Raw genomic sequence first — 17,596 nt, forward strand, 5'->3', positions numbered from 1 at the left:
AGGAGAGCAATTTGAAAAGAGCCAAACATTCTAGCATTAGCAGTGTTCAAAGTTAATAAAGTCCACCAAAAAATGAAACCGTTCTTACCTGTCTATAATGCCACACAAATCGATCTGAAGGTCACTGAAGTTTCCCATTGAGTTCTGCTGAACTGAAATTAAATCCACTGCTTTGTTATCAAGGGAAATTAGTTTCATACACCCAAGGAAACCACCAATTGGATTTTTACATTCTGAGCTGTTGGCATTAGATGGACACCCTGGAAACATAACACATAAGAAAGAGTCAACCAGGGAGAAAAGGTTACTCTAAAGCACACAAAAAGTATCTATTTCCTACAAAAGAGACACAAAACTTTGATTCCTGGGTATGTTAAAGATACCCAATATTAGAAGCACTAATTATATATATATATATAATCAATCAGCCCAACTTCATGCAGGTGAAAAGGAAGGGAACGGGTTTGACTGATCTCCAGGCAGTACTCAGAGACATAGTGGTAGAAATGGAAAATAATTCTCTGATAACTTTTGTACACCATCTAACTGCAGGCATTTATGTTTAGTTACGATCCACAAGCATAAGCTGAAAATATTGGTCACAGTTTAGAAAGTTATAGAATGATGGCTCTCAAGAGCTCGTACAAAAGGAGCTGGCAACAGCTCCAAATCTCTCCGCAGTCCCATGACCCTAAAACTCCTCGAGTGTCACTCTTGTGACATATCAGGCAATCCCATCACAGTCACAGTTCCACTTCATCACTAGAGAGGCAAAGCCAAAGATTTACACAACATGTTTTAATGGTCTTCCTTTGGGCAGCAGAGTCGCAAGTCTGAAACGTAACATTCATTCATAACAAATGTGCAGCCTAGATGTCAGGTCTCCCAGTGTGGAACTGAACCTTAGAAGTCATCAGGCATAACTCAGTCTTTGGATATCACATGGCGCAGTGGCCAGACAATATTACTGTTGTAACTAAACTAGCGGCAAAAAGGTCTCAGCCAGAAAATATAAGACCACCACCCCTAGTAACATGAGTAACAGGGCAGCATGGCCATGCCTCTTGTGGCCTGAGATAATAATAATAATAATAATAATAATAATAATAATAATAATAATAATAATAATTTATTTATACCCCACCCATCTGGCTGGGTTTCCCCAGCCACTCTGGGCGGCTTCCAACGGAAAAAAAAATGAAATAAAATAATCTATTAAACATTAAAAGCTTCCCTAAACAGGGCTGCCTTCAGATGTCTTCTAAAAATCTGGTAGCTGTTTTTCTCTTTGACATCTGCTGGGAGGGTGTTCCACAGGGCGGGCGCCACCACCGAGAAGGCCCTCTGCCTGGTTCCCTGCAACTTGGCTTCTCGCAACGAGGGAACCATCAGAAGGCCCTCGGTACTGGACCTCAGTGTCCGGGCAGAACGATGGGGGTGGAGACGCTCCTTCAGGTATACTGGACCGAGGCCATTTAGATGCTCAGACCATGCAATGGCAAATATTTTATGGATGCCCTGGATGCATGTGGCATTTTCCTGACAGCTTTACTGAGCTATCCACTATAACCTCCAGGACTCATTCTTTTTTGTACATTCACGGTCAATAAATTTAGGGTTTTGTGTGTTGTGTTGTGTTGTGTTGTGTTGTGTTGTGTTGTGTTGTGTAACTTTGGTGCGTTCTGCTTTTATTTCCGCCCCAGCCTACAAAAGTAGCCTTCAGCTTTAAAAGGTGCCAACACAACCAGGAATGCATCAGAATAGAACCACAGCATGCTTCTTACAAAATTCAGTTAACAACAACAACAAAAAACCCTCTTTTGGTTTATTACATTGGCTCCAAAATGCTAGGAAATCACAGCTGTGAAGGGCCATGCCCTTAACATTTTCATTACTTAGACAATATTGATATGGTGCAGGGATTAGCTCCAGGTACACCACTCCCTTGGAGACGAGTGGCTGTCAGTGGAAGACCTAAGTCCCAAATTTGTTTGTTACTGGAACAACGTCAGGGAATCTATGCAACTGAAGCGACCATTCCATGTTGCAAGTGGCAACTTTTGAGGTGTCTAATGCCATTCATGCAGAATGACAGAGTTAAGCCATGTTCACATGAGGAACCATAAAGCCTTGCCCCCTCCATCTCATTATAATTACATTATGTGACTCAGCTGTCTCACCCTTAACAACAGGGCCACAACTGTGACTCTGTAATGAAATCTACAATAGCCGTTCATTGTTAATATACTTGCCATCAACATTCCATATTCATCTATTATTTTTAGATACTCCACAGGTGTAATATCTGAGCACATCAAAGTATTAACAAAATATATTACAGAAATGAAACTTAATGCCCAAAAGATGTGAGGAAAAAGAAAACAAACTAAGAATTAGACTATAGTGAGCAGCATATGAAAATTGGTAACTTTTCATTTTTCTATGTAACGCTATGTCATAGTTGCCAAGTCTCCCGTTTCCCCCGGGATCCCCCGTTTTTCCAGCTGTCCCCAGCCGAAAAAAATGGATTTTTTTGTTTTTCCCCGGTTTATTCTGGCACGGCGGCCATTTTGGAACTGGGCGGAGCATGCTCAGAAGCGACTTTTGATGCTGCTCTGCCCAGTTCCAAAATGGCTGCAGCGCGACTTCTGGTGCGGCAGCCATTTTGGAACTGGGCACAGCAGCATCAAAAGTCACTTCTGAGCATGCTCCGCCCAGTTCCAAAATGGCGGCAGCGCTACTTCCGGTATGCTACTTCCAGTCCGGTCCCTTATTCCAGTCCGGTCCCTTATTTTTCAGAAAAGAACTTGGCAGGTATGCGCTATGTTCCACAGTGAAAGTCTTTGGTGAAGTCATCAGTTTGAACTATAAATGTTAATAGGTTATTCGGGATGACAAATGATGCCTTTTACTTCTTTATTTCTTGATATTTTTTCCTTACAGGGCATTGCTGCCTCAAGACTGATGTACTAAGACATTACTTTGATTTTAATCAAACAATGTTGCCTCTTGGGTGATATTAGTCAAATGACTTGTTGTCTCATAATATTAGCAGGCAATAACTTAAACCTGCATTAATGATGAAACCAGCCTATAACTTTCAATGAAACCTTTTCAAGCTGAAGCCTACTTTTGTAGGCTAGGTGAAATAAGAGCAGAATACCTAAGTTGTGTAACACCAGGAAATATATATATATCTATATGCAAATTGTGCATGACTAATTACAATTAAAATGAAGGGGGAACAAAGAGGAACTTTAGGGTCATAGTGGACACTCGATGAAGATGTCAACCCACTGTGGCAGTAGCTGTGAAGAAGCTGCATCCCAAGTTTGAGGTGTTTAAGAAAGGAACTGAATTTAAAACTATCAATACCATAATGCCAAGACACGATTCTTTGGTACTGCCACAGACAGAATATTGCACATGGTTCTGGTTGTCTCAGCTCAAAAGGATATTGTGGAGTGGGAGCAGTTGCACAAAATTGGCAACCAAAATGATCAAGGGAACTCCACTATGAGAAAATGTTACAGCACTGGGGACTTGTTCACTTAGAGAAAAGGTAAGAGCTGGAAGGGACCCCAATGGTCATCTAGTCCAACCCCCTTACAGGTGAAGGTAAAAAGGTAAAGGACCCCTGGATGGTTAAGTCCAGTCAAAGGCAGCTATGGGGTTGCTGCGCTCATCTCGCTTTCAGTCCGAGGGAGCTAGCATTTGTCCGCAGCTTTCTGGGTCATGTGGCCCACAGGACTAAACCGCTTCTGGCGCAATGGAACACGGTGACAGAAAACAGAGTGCACAGAAACACTGTTTACCTTCCCACCGGAGCGGTACCTAATTATCTACTTGCACTGGTATGCTTTCAAACTGCAAGGTTGGCAGGAGCTGGGGCAGAGTAATGGGAGCTCACTCCGTCACGGGGATTCGAACTGCTGACCTTCCGATTGACAAGACCAAGAGGCTCAGTGGTTTAGACCACAGTGCCACCCGTGTCCCGAGTCCATCCCTCTGCAATACCAGAATCTCCATCTTCCTTCCATCTTCACTGATAAAAGGTGAATTTCTTATGGATAGTGAAAATTACATGTGGCCAAATTGGAATACAAGCCCAGTGTCTTTCTCACTGACCCCAAACTCCTATGTGCTTGATGGCATTCACACTGACTTGAAGCACATAGAGGCAGCTATGTCTTACTGGCCTCAGAGAGGATGGAACAATAATGACATGGTTGCAAGCCATACCTGACCAGTTGAAGTACTCAATTATATATCCTCTGATCTGGAACTAGGATGTTTCTTTGCTATTTACAACACCTTTGGAAACTAAATCCTTATTACGCAGGAAGGACATTGGCTTGCATAAGGGAACATTGCATACTACATATTTCTGTTCAGCTTCACTGTCATTTCAAAATGGTCCATTTAGGAGGGAAGCAGAGTTTGATAATGCTTAGAATTTTAGCTTTTTTGACACGGGTGGCGCTGTGGGTTAAAACACAGAGCCTAGGGCTTGCCAATCAGAAGGTTGGCGGTTCGAATCCCCGCGACGGGGTGAGCTCCCGTTGCTCGGTCCCAGCTCCTGCCAAACTAGCAGTTCGAAAGCATGTCAAAGTGCAAGTAGATAAATAGGTAAACGGGAAGGTAAATGGGGTTTCTGTGCGCTGCTCTGGTTCGCCAGAAGCGGCTTTGTCATGCTGGCCACATGACCTGGAAGCTGTATGCCGGCTCCCTCGGCCATTAACGCGAGATGAGCGCCACAGCCCCAAAGTTGGTCATGACTGGACCTAATGGTCAGGGGTCCCTTTACCTTTACCTTTAGAGCAAAGATAACAATATAAAAAGATATCGCTCCAAGGTTCCTTCATATGCATCTGTCTCTAAAAATAAATCATTCACCACCATTATTAACAGAACAGATGGTCAGATTTCAGACCAGTGTGCTAAGTTCATATATATCAAAGTGAAAGAAACCATTTAATATGTATGATAGAATTTGATGAATTTGCTGTGTTTTCTCTCTCTTTTATCATTAATCTTCCCTTGCTGCTTTCTTTTTAAAATACAAGGTCTGATGTGAAGGCACCTTCTTGTCTCCCACCTCGAGATGCATGACTATGCTGTCTGACCTCAAAACGATAGAGAATTTGAATACTAATTACATCTATGCAGGGAGGGAGACACACAAATCTCCACACCTTTTAAGTATTCGGTCTTCCAGATTTAAAGCAAACAAAACTAGCTACCACAAACTTGGCATTTTACAATACGAAACAACAGAACAACTTCTGGAAAAATGGAACAACTGAGATAATACAGGAAAAAACATTGTATCCCATAGTGCCTGGATTAAAGGGAAAGGGAGGGGAAGAGGGGGCACAACCAGGCATTATTTTAGAAAGTTGCAGGGTGCATGACTGGGTTACAAATCGGAAGTGATTTCATGCATTCTTCTCTAACATTTCCACAACAGTTTGAGTAGAGATTAGTGCTTGGACTACACTGTCCAAATTGCTGGCTTGATCCCAAAGCTTTCTCCCAATGAGGTTGGGGTTATGGGTAATTAATTCAGTTTCCAATGTGCCTGGCATAAATTTTCTGATAAGAGATTTATACTGATCTCTTCAGGTAAGATACCCAGTAGGGCTAAGAATGGACCACACGATTCAATTTAGATTCACATTTGGCACTTTATACAACAGATCACCTTGGTCTGAGATGATTCATGGGTTGCCTGAATTGATTCATCCATCTGTGTCCACTCCCCACCCCTCAATCCACTATTGGGGAATTAAAGATGGTTATTATTATTTTTACCTTTTGGCAGAAATCAATGGTTACAAGGGTTTCTGTGCAGGAAACTTTATAAATAAATAAATAAATAAATAAATAAATAATAAAGTCTAACACTATTTAAAAAACATATTTTTGAAATTAAGCAGATAAAGGTGCATGAAGGGCCTTGCCTTCAGAGGGCATGAATCCTGTCTAATATCAGAAGAGTGATTGTATTATTCTTCTGCAAGGAAACCCATTATATTTTTGTGATCCAGTCAATGCCCTTTTATTAGGTTTTTTAAAATAAAAAAAATGGCTTTAACCTTGTTTTTGTCTTTTTGACAGAAGTGGATGAAATGTGCAGGTATGTTAGCCCTACCAGTGTGAATAAGGTCTGTCAAATTACATGCAAATAGGTTCAGAGAATTTTGCCCTGGGCATCTTAAAAATGTTCCCCCTCCAAATATATATACAAGGGTTAGGGTAGAATTCGATGATATTCAGAGGCAAGGTGGCTCCTTCTGAGGGCATGAATCCCAACAAATGTCATAATGTGCTGACATTTAGTTTGTGGGGTGGGCAACAAAATGATAACAAATCATGAAAACAACGTTTTTGCTGGGGACTGTTGCCCATCAAGCAGGAGTGGATGGCATAGAGGAGCAAGCAAGTGAGGAGGCCAGCATGGTACAAATGCAGAGGCAGGAGCACCTTTCCCAGTAAGCAGCAGTGACTCAGCTGCTGGGAGGTCAGGTAAACATTACTGTCCCACTACGGCCATATGCTACTGCCATTGAGACCACCTCACACATTGCTTCTCTTCTGGTGCCATCCCTAATCTATCCAGCATTGGTCAACCTAGCCTTGTACTCTCAATCCACCTCTTCAAGCAGCCCAAATACCTCTGCAACTGAAGAAGCCATGGATTACACCACAGACCTAATGCATGCAAGCATGAGTGAAACCCGTCCCCCATCCGAAAGAAAGAAAGACAAGAAGGAGACATCGGGCACAGCCAAGGCCTCAGCATAGTTTATATCCCTACCCTAAAATACTTTATACTAAATTTATAAACTCATGTTCAGTATACAATCAACAAATTACAATGCTATTATGGACATTTCACAATACAGTGGTACCTCTACTTATGAATGTTTCTACTTACAAACGGAGCTCCGTCCGCCATCTTGGATGCGGTTTAGATAGGATTTTTCCTACTTACGAATTTTTAGATAGGGTTGCTTCGACTTACAATTTTTTTCTTCCGATGCATTCATATGGGATTCGACTTACAATTTTTTTCGACTTACATGTACATTCGGAACGCATCAAATTCGTAAGTAGAGATACCACTGTACGGCGTATAAAATTAGAGGGGAGGATGAAGCCTTAGTACCATTTTGAGTGTTCTGATTCTTAAAAAAAAAAAGCAACCCAAAAGTTACACCCAGAGGAAATACAGTGAGCTGTGCTTCATTCTCATTTCTTGTTTAGAATGCCCAAAGTTGAACATGCACGTCTCCTCTCATAGGTGATGTATGTGTAACAGGTGTGAAGACAATACAAATATTTCCCAAGAACGGAGACCGCGCACACATTTTCCAGCAAAGAAGATGGATGGGCTCAGAGATGAACCTCATCGGCTTGCCTCACTCCATTCTGGTTTAGAATGCCTCAAACCACTCCTAGAAATGCCAGTGACATTTTCATTCATTGTACATGCACATTCTGCTTAGCACAGCAATGACAATATTGCAATATCTTAGGGGAAAGTACTATGGATATTTTTTGCCCGGTTGCTCAGATGGTTTCCCAATAATTGCCAAGTTCAATCCGGGCAATATACAAGCAAAGACAATGGGATCAACCTTAATATGACAACTACAACTATTGGGCAGTAAAGCAGTTAATTTGTATTACATAAAATATAGCAGAAATCTCCTTAAAATGCTTTAAGATTCCATCTCTATTTGACTAATAGCCTGAAGATGCAATCACGATATCCACTAAAGTCAACAACAATCGATAGCTGTTTTCAATTATCTTGTGTAAACCCAGAATTTCAGAAAATACTAATGGCTTGCACGGGAAATGAAGTTGAACTTGTGTTATTTTAAGGAATAACATGCATGTTACTTGCCAATATCCTGTAACAAAACTCCATTAATGCATTTGCAAAATTCATACCCAAGTCAGCAACTTTTGGCCAGAAACAACAGCAACAAAAAAATGCATCTTACCTCCAAAGTAGTAAGTGTCTCCTGAAGAAATCTGTATAGGTATTGATGCATGGGAGGAAGATGTTGGCTCATTATCTACTATTAAGCTTACGCGGTTTCTTTTAGCTGACAAAGATACAGAATGCCACTGTCCATTATGTAATTCAGCACCTAAAAGAAAGAAAGCATTTGAAAAAAGATTGTGAACAGCAATGTGGATTGGTGTAACATCTCATGGGGGAGTATTAATGCAATATTCTCAATAATCAGAAGCAGATATTTGTAATTTTGAGTCTAATTTACAGTGCGCTTCTTCAGACGTCCCCCTGAAATATATTCAAGTGTGCATGTATCTGTGAAATGTTTTGACTAGCAGAGAACCAAGACAGCAAATTCTAATAGGATGGAAGCAAAGTGTGAAACTGTTCACCAGACACTGGAGCAAATTAATGCATCATATTCAATGCACTCACTCATAGAATACTGCAAATTGTATTCCATAAGTTCCCCATTGATGGGAGTACCAGACAACATATGAATAAATTCACCTGGATTGCCTTTGCTTGGTTTAACTATGCTTTGTTTCAGCTGCAAAGCATTCACGATGAAGGATTGTATGTAATTCTGACCTCTCTGCCAGGATGTCATGATCAATTGGTAGATGATGCAAACTCAAACAGAATTACCATACAGGTGAAACTTGGAAAATTAGAATATCGTCAAAAAGTGCATTTATTTCAGTAACGCAATTTTAAAGGTGAAACCAATATATCAATCAATCAATCAATCAAAACTTTTATTGGCATCATCCACAAACATCCACAAACATGAAACCAATATATGAGATGGATGCATGACATGCAAAGCAAGATATGTCAAGCCTTTATTTGTTGCAATTGTAATTATTTGTCGTTAGGCGGGTCAATTATAAATGGAATGTAATTAATGAAATGCAATCGCGATGTTTACTTTTGTTTATTTTTGTATTATTGTAACTATTTGTTTTATTACTGTGGAATTTCCAAAAGAACACATTTGTAAAAATTAAAAGAAAAAATAAAAATAATAAGTTGTATTACTGGAAAAAAATGCACTTTTCAGCGATATTCTAATTTTCCGAGTTTCATCTGTACATGTATTTCTGTTGGATCACCATGTTGCTTCCACCATTGCAGTTGGCAAAGTCTGGTAAAACTCAAGAGCTTAATGGGAATTCTAACAGCACAGACTTTTGGCCTTCTTAAAACTTCTTAAAGCCATCATTTTGCTCAAGTTATATTTGTCTAATTTCTTGCTTTAAAACCTCCATCTTTCCAAACATTTGACAGCCAACTTACAAAAGAGGTTGCATAGGGATCATTAGATAAAAACAACCCTTCTGCAACAGAAGGTCTTGGTTTATTGTAAGTTAATCATTCATGAATTAATATGTGCCATTTTCCTCTGTTTTTATGTGGACAAAGAAATCTTTATAAATCTCTGGTAATGAAGTCTCAGAGCTGTGCTCAAAGTAATATGCTCTGATTTAATTATCACATACTGTATGTGTGAAAGCCAGGTCATAAGTCTTTGCCTGTAGGGGGAACAAAACTGTCCAACCATCCATAATTTAATTACTCAATCCCTACTTGCAGACTTGATTTGCTCCAATGAATGTAGCTACAATAAACCCTTCAAATGTACAAAGGGGGGAAAGTTCACTGTATGGTTTCATTAGATAACTTTTTGCTGAGGAAAGCAGAAGTCTTATTGAAAGATTTAACACACTGCAGTTGCCTGAGCAAACATAAACTTACATTTGCAACTGCACAGGGCTTTTGCCTTAGTCACATTAAAATTAACATAAATTCTACTTTAATGTAGCACTTTGATTTTTGCTGTTTGGATTTTCACGTTGTCGAAGAATATTTTACAGATTTTGATTTGTATTTGTAGTTCGGCAGTTTGTCAGAATAGCGTATCAGAAAGCCAGTTGGAAATGACAGCGCATTCCAGAAACCTGCTAAAGAGGCGCTGAACTAAGATTGTGTCATTAACATGCATGTAATTGCACTGTGATTTAAACTGCTCTGGAGGAAGTCAGATACATCACAGTAAACTGCACATCAGTGACACTCTTAACGTGGAATTAACATTTTCAGATGGTGAGCTCAGGGAAGCCTGTTAGTCATAAATTGGCACACTCTCTGCATTATTTATTTGAATTGGTTAGCATACATTGAAGCTGATCCTGCTGCTACTAAAATCAATGTCAAAGCCTCCATTCTAGGATGAACGCTCTATGGAAATCATCAACATGATACTGGATTGCTGCTGGCAACCAGTCAATTATTTCAAATTTTACACTGCTGCTACCGTTCATTATGGAGAGCTGTAAGGAATTGTTGAGATGCAGATCCCTGTTTTCTTTTGAAAAGGGGATTTCACCATGCTTTCTATAGGGCGCAGATGTTTTAAATAAGAAGAGAAACGTAGATCCAGGCAAGAGCTTAATGACAGACAGGGTGCATGCATTAGTGACTTCTGGTTTGAGGAAGAAATGCCTCATTGATATTTCTAAGACTGAACATTGTTTGTCAAATGTAAGATTGACCTTGCTGGGAACAGAGGTTTGCTCAGGCTTCCAGATCTGATTGGAAACAGAATGCTATTGGAAGCAGAGTGCTAGACTACATGAGTCATCTGCCAGTGTTCCAAACATGAGATCAGTGAATGCACTTATTCATCAAAATATTGGAGCCTCTGCATTTGCAGTTATATGGGTGGAGGGGCCTGTCCACAGAATAAGAAACCATTGCTGCTTATTGTTACCAAACACATTGTCAGAATTCTCTCTGTGTGTGGAGTATGTGTGGCGCTCCATTCAGGTGTTCATACATTTATATTCCATTCTATCCCATCTCAGAGTGGGCTACAATTTCACAAACAGCAACAATAGGTATAACAAAACGTATCAGCATAAAAACACAACCCGTCAACAGTAAAACAATCTGAATCATAATCCAACAATACCACCAGCTTGTCCCAAATAACCATGTAAAAAGCTAGGTTTAAAAGAAAGCACAACTATGGGGAAGGGGATAAGCCCTACAAGGACTCATTGAATGTGTGGTCTAGCTGGCTGGATGCAGATTGGGTAGATCACCATTCTGCCTTCAGCAGTGGACCAGCAGAAGAGTCTACATTCCATCTAGTGCATTTTATACACTGCAGTAAACACTACAAGAGTGTAGACCAGGCATCCCCAAACTGCGGCCCTCCAGATGTTTTGGCCTACAACTCCCATGATCCCTAGCTAAGAGGACCAGTGGTCAGGGATGATGGGAATTGTAGTCTAAAACATCTGGAGGGCCGAAGTTTGGGGATGCCTGGTGTAGACAGTATACCACACTTTCCTTTATCCAAATATCTTGGTAAGAATTCATAGGAGCTGGATAATCAGAAGCTTTGACAATAAGTGTGTGTGAAGGCCATGCTTAGGAGTCACTTCAAATCTCTGGACTACTTTGCTGAGGTTTGGTGGAGTGGTGTAAATGCTGCCACTTCACAACCTTGCTCCTCGTGCTAGCTAGGGCAGAAAGTGGGAGCACATTGTTCCAGATCCCAAACTGTTCCTTCAGTGTACCAGCTCCCAGGGATGGGATGGCAGCAGGATCAGCAATGGATCCAGAAAACCCTGTACTGGTGCAGGTCTGCCCACTCCCAACACCACAAATGCCCCATTTTTTAGAGTTCTGTTTGAATGGACATGTTGTCTCGCTCCTTGGCAATGGGGCTCCCCACTGCTGGTGCAAGGCTGGGCAGAGGGACACTTTCAACTCACTTTATCCTCCCCATCATGGTAGATTTGGGGTTTGGGTTGTTCTGCCCATCAACTCTGGAAGGGCTCCTCCACCTGTGGATTTCATCAACTTCTGCCAAAAGGAGGAGAGCTATAGCCGTGTTTAGAGTTCCCATTAGAATGTATGGGGAACCCATAGCTTTGTTTTACATAGAGCAGAACAGAACACAAATTAAAGAATGGAGCAGAGAGCTCAGAGCACAGAAATGGATTGGATTCATTTTTTAAAGCACATATGCAAGATAAATCTTGGGCCCATACCTGCCAAGTCTCCTACTGAAAAATGTGGGATCAGCAGCGGTGCGGCACCGGAGGTTGCATAGAAGCAACTTCTGGGGCCGCTCCGCCCATGTGTGGGCACTGGAAATAGGGCGGAGCGGCACCGGAGGTTGCTTCTACACGTGCCCAGCGGCCATCTTGGTGATGCGGCCACCACCAAGATGGCCACCGGGCATGTGTGGAAGCAACTTCTGGTGCCGCTCTGCCCGATTTCTGGTGCCCACACATGGGCAGAGCAGCACCCAAAATTGAGGCTCCCTGGCAGGTAGGAAATCCGGGGGATTTCCGGGATTTTTCTCCATTCGGGAGAACAGCGGGAAACGGATTAAAATCCGGGGGTTTCCCACAAAAAAACGGGATACTTGGCAGCTAAGCTTGGGTGCCAGTGTAGTATTTATAGAACCCTCTGTGTGAGGGGGGAAAGAGAAAAAAGGAAGGTGTGTAAAAACAAAACAAAAAACCCAACAGCCCCACAAACAATGAAGTCAGCTATATTGGACCTCTGGAATGTGACACTTCAGTGTAATCACATCACAATTATTTTTCGCCTGCTTTCTGTTACCTGCAGTGATGTCACTCTGTGTCTTTCCTGGTTTATAGAGGCTCAGTTTAACCTTCCCATCACTCAGATACATGAGGAGGCCACCTGAAGTCTGATATAGTTTACTTGACAGTAAGAGCCCTTCGTTGTTCCAGGTCCGAAACTGAAAACTGATCGAAATTTCATCATGCCCTGATGTGCCAGGCAATGCGAGGTAACTATTGGGGTTTAAAAAAGTGACTGGAATAATTGGGGGCTCCGAACAGGTGAAAGATATGTTGCCCTAGAAATAAATGAAAGAAACAAAACATTGGGTAAATGCAGACAGACAAACAAGTTTTCAATGCCTATGTCTAGCAATAATTAGATGTGAAGTGATAAAATCTGAATCCAGCTGGTTGTTTCATTACAAGATACAGGTGGAATAATGTAAAGCAACAACTCCAAACCTGACAATGACAAACATTACAATGTCTCAGTCAATGGTTTTGCAGGCAAACCCAGGACAAATATAGGACTGATTTGAAGAAGATGGAGGCTGTTGTGTAAGTGCTTTCAGAGTGAAATAGATAGTCTTTGAGCATATTATTAGAAGACTCTCACAGGTTCTTTGCGTCAGCTGGTGATTTAGTCTGGAAATTCCATATGTGGCAAGCACCAAATAAAACACAGGCCTGCCCTGCCCTACGCTCTGCCTGTCGGTCAATGAAACCACTACAGTATCACTTTAAAATGTCAGAATAATAATATTATAATAATTTATTATTTATACCCTGCCCATCTGACTGGGTTTCCCCAGCCAGTCTGGGCGGCTTCCAACAAAATATTAAAACGCAATAGTCTGTTAAACATTAAAAGCTTCCCTGAACAGGGCTGCCTTCAGATGTCTTCTAAAAGTCTGGTAGTTGTTTTTCTGTTTGACATCTGGTGGGAGGGTGTTCCACAGGGTGGGTGCCACTACCGAGAAGGCCCTCTGCCTGGTTCCCTGTAACTTGGCTTCTCACAGCGAGGGAACCGCCAGAAGGCCCTTGGCGCTGGACCTCAGTGTCTGAGCAGAATGATGGGGGATCAGCCAAAGAACCCTGGAAACTGTAGCTAGTTAGGGGTTCTGAGTGTTGTTAGGAGACCCCTATTCCCATCACAGAGCTACAATATTCATAACAGTTTAACCATCCGTACCTGCTCCCAGGGAATTCTGGGGATTATAGTTATCTGAATGGACTAGGGAGTTTCCTAACAACTCTCAGCCCCCTTAACAAACTAATTCCTAAGATTCTTTGTCTGAAGCCATGACTGTTAAAGAGCATCATAGTGCTTTAAATATATAATGCTGAGAGAAGAGGGCCCTGGAACTGCAGCCCTTTTGGGGGCAGCCACGAAGGTGTTACCCTCTTTGATTTTGTGTTCTGGAATATATTTTCTGGTGGGAGAAAGTGAGTTAGCACCTTTCAAAATGTTAAAGATGATCGATGCATGAAACACCAATTTTCAGTAGTTTCCACATAGGCACAACAATTGAAGGAGCCCTAGAATCTTGTTGATGTGGATAATAGACTGGTACAGAAGAAGGTACATTTTGCCTCTCTTGTACTTTGTAGATAACAACAACATATAATAGTTCTCATGGGGGGGAGGGCATAGATCCACAACTCCCGAAAGGGATTCTAAATAAATGAGGAACTATTATCAGAGAAAGTACTGGAGACAATAAAACTTATTAAGACTGGGTTTTTAGCTGTTGATTGTAACCACAGCCAACACGACCCAAACACATTCCAATCCAAATGTTCCAGGTAACACCTTAATGCTCATTTCCAACTGTAATCAAGCTGTAACTCCTTGTCCCCCTTTTTATGCAAAACATATTCCTCTGCTTTCCAAGGCCAAGAGAGGGGATCTTGTCATCTGGGTAGCCCAGAACTTCCATACACACTGCCCAGGCATGCACCCCAGGGAGGTATGTTCAGTGCTGCTACCACAGTGGTTTGACTTCACCCCCTGAAGGCACATTCCATTGTCTCTTGAGGCAGACAGGTGCCAACAACAACAAGGTCAACACAAAACAAGACACACCATTCACACCATTAAAGGTAAAGGGACCCCTGACCATTAGGTCCGGTCGTGACCAACTCTGGGGTTGCGGCGTTCATCTCGCTTTATTGGCCGAGGGAGCTGGCGTACAGCTTCCAGGTCATGTGGCCAGCATGACAAATCTGCTTCTGGTGAACCAGAGCAGCACACGGAAACACTGTTTACCTTCCCACCGGAGCGGTACCCATTTATCTACTTGCACTTTGATGTGCTTTCGAACTTCTCGGTTGGCAGGAGGAGGGACCAAGCAATGGGAGCTCACCCTGTCGCAGGGATTTGAACCGCCGACCTTCTGATCAGCAAGCCCTTGGCTCTGTGGTTTAACCCACAGTGCCACCCGCGTCCAATTCACACCATTAGGGATTACATTAATCTTTTCTCCATCCCATATTTATGTTATTTTTGAATGATGGAAGAACTGGGTCAGTTTCTGCCATTTGTTCCATGCCCTCCTCTCCTTGCAGTTCCTGCATTTTGTTGTTTAGTCATTTAGTCAAGTCTGACTTTTCATGACGCTATGGACCAGAGCACGCCAGGCACTCCCGTCTTCCACTGCCTCCCGCAGCGTGGTCAAACTCATGTTTGTAGCTTCGAGAACACTGTCCAACCATCTCGCCCTCTGTCGTCCCCTTCTCCTTGTGCCCTCAATTTTCCCAACATTAAAAAGCAGAGACATCACCTTGCCGACAAAGGTCCATATAGTTAAAGCTATGGTTTTCCCAGTAGTGATGTATGGAAGTGAGAGCTGGACCATAAAAAAGGCTGATGGCTGAAGAAGTGATGCTTTTGAATTATGGAGCTGGAGGAGACTCTTGAGAGTCCCATGGACTGCAAGAAAATCAAACCTATCCATTCTGAAGGAAATCAGCCCTGAGTGCTCACTAGAAGGACAGATCCTGAAGCTGAAGCTCCAATAGTTTGGCCACCTCATGAGAAGGGAAGACTCCCTGGAAAAGACCCTGGTGCTGGGAAAGATTGAGGGCACAAGGATACAGAGAGTCAATATGCTAGCTACTCCAATGTGATTTACAGCTTAATTTATAATCCAATTAAAAGAGGGTACTTAAATGTAAGCCACTTTCATGCAAATGGAGGAAATGGAGCAAAGTTGTCTTGGAACCCAATATATGTTACGAAATTTCATGACAGGAAAGTTTCCTGAGCTCTCTGTGGCCCTACGCCAAAGCTTCTCTGGGGTGTTGGAACTCATGTCCACAATGGGAGATGAAGTGTAGAAAGCTTCTGAGGGAGTACAATCAGCTGAAGTCATATTTTCTTCCTAAATCATTTAACTTAAAGAAGTTCACAGAAATGACATTTCTCACCTCCTCCTTCTCCCAGCAACCCAAGAAACCCTATCCCATCCTACATTGTTCAGAAGGGCCTCCTGATCTGCAGGATACTTGAAATGGAGTCAAACCAACAATTCATGATTAAAAAAATCCTTCAGTAGCACCTTACCTTAAAGACCAACTAAGTTTTTATTTTGGTATGAGCTTTCGTGTGCATGCACACTTCATCAGGCTCATACCAAAATAAAAATTTAGTTGGTCTTTAAGGTGCTACTGAAGGAATTTTTTTATTTTGTTTCGATTCAGACCAACATGGCTACCTACCTGTAACTACAACAATTCATGTTTTGCTAGAAAGGCAAATGACAGGAGCTGAAGTTCACAGAGTTTTCTTGTAAACTTCCTAGAGAGAAATATGTGAGAGACACTCCCACTGTGCCCTGACAAGGGGAGTGCATAGCTATATATTATCCTATCTGCCTGGGCACACCATATTCATATCTTTCCATCTTTTCTGCTCTACCAGCAATGTGACAACATCTACAGACTCTGACCTCCAAGCTCAAACTACATTTTAAGCTAGACCTAAGCAAGTCTTTGAAACCGAATTACCATTTTAAGCCTGACTGAACAAAGCTACTGTATCTGTTACTCTTCAACAAGTATTCTGAGTACTCTGCCCGGACACTGAGGTCCAGCACCGAGGGCCTTCTGGCGGTGGTTCCCTCGTTGTGAGAAGCCAAGTTGCAGGGAACTAGGTAGAGGGTCTTCTCGGTGGTGGCGCCTACCCTGTGGAACGCCCTCCCAACAGATGTCAAAGAGGAAAACAACTACCAGACCTTTAGAATACATCTGAAGGCAGCCCTGTTCAGGGAGGCTTTTAATGTTTAATAGATTATTGTGTTTTATTTATTTTTATGTTGGAAACTGCCCAGAGTGGCTGGGGAAACCCAGCCAGATGGGCGGGGTATAAATATATTATTATTATTATTATTATTATTATTATTATTATTATTATTATTATTATAGTAAATACAGTATTTTTACCTTTTACAATACATTTTTTTGTGCCTTGAATAGCAGTGTAGCAAGCCCAGGTGGTACCAGATGCAGAATTCCCCCCCCCCATCGGCAGCTCGGGGTAGGCTTGGGAATCATGGGCGGGTGCCAAATGTCACCCCCTCAGCGATGACACCTGGGGTGGTCCGCCCCCTTCCTATGCCCCGAGCCGTCAGGGGAAGGGGGAGCTATGCCGCTTTGCCGGGGTGCTGCGCAGCTCATCATCTTGGGAGCCACGACTCCCGTCCGCCCCCCTCCCTCCGTCCCCGGCTCGCTGTAAAGCGGCAAAAAGGGTGCCGCTTACAGCGAGCTGGGGAGGGAGGGAGGCTGGGAGGGGCCCCCCGGCCATCCGTATGGCGCTCCAGCGGCACTGGTGGCAAACCGCTATGTACAGTGCATGTGCGGTGTCACTACGTACAGCATGAGACACCGCACATGCGTTGCATGTAGCGGTTTGCCGCTGGTGCCACCCAAGAGCCGTATAGTACAGACGGTGGCC

The 17,596-nt window shown here is 42.5% G+C and overlaps 1 protein-coding gene across 1 annotated transcript in view; it reads right to left on the minus strand.

Annotated features, from left to right (window-relative positions):
• CNTNAP4 (contactin associated protein family member 4) overlaps positions 1-17,596 on the minus strand; it is a 250,325-nt gene that overhangs the window by 72,509 nt on the left and 160,220 nt on the right. The window contains exons 8-10 of the mRNA XM_060280113.1: positions 12,677-12,938; positions 8,016-8,165; positions 89-260 (exon numbers count right to left, since the gene is read on the minus strand). Coding sequence (XP_060136096.1) covers positions 89-260; positions 8,016-8,165; positions 12,677-12,938 — 584 coding nt within the window. The remainder of the gene's footprint in view (positions 1-88; positions 261-8,015; positions 8,166-12,676; positions 12,939-17,596) is intronic.

Source organism: Zootoca vivipara, chromosome 11 (genome assembly GCF_963506605.1).
Source record: "Zootoca vivipara chromosome 11, rZooViv1.1, whole genome shotgun sequence".
Classification (NCBI taxonomy): domain Eukaryota; kingdom Metazoa; phylum Chordata; class Lepidosauria; order Squamata; family Lacertidae; genus Zootoca; species Zootoca vivipara.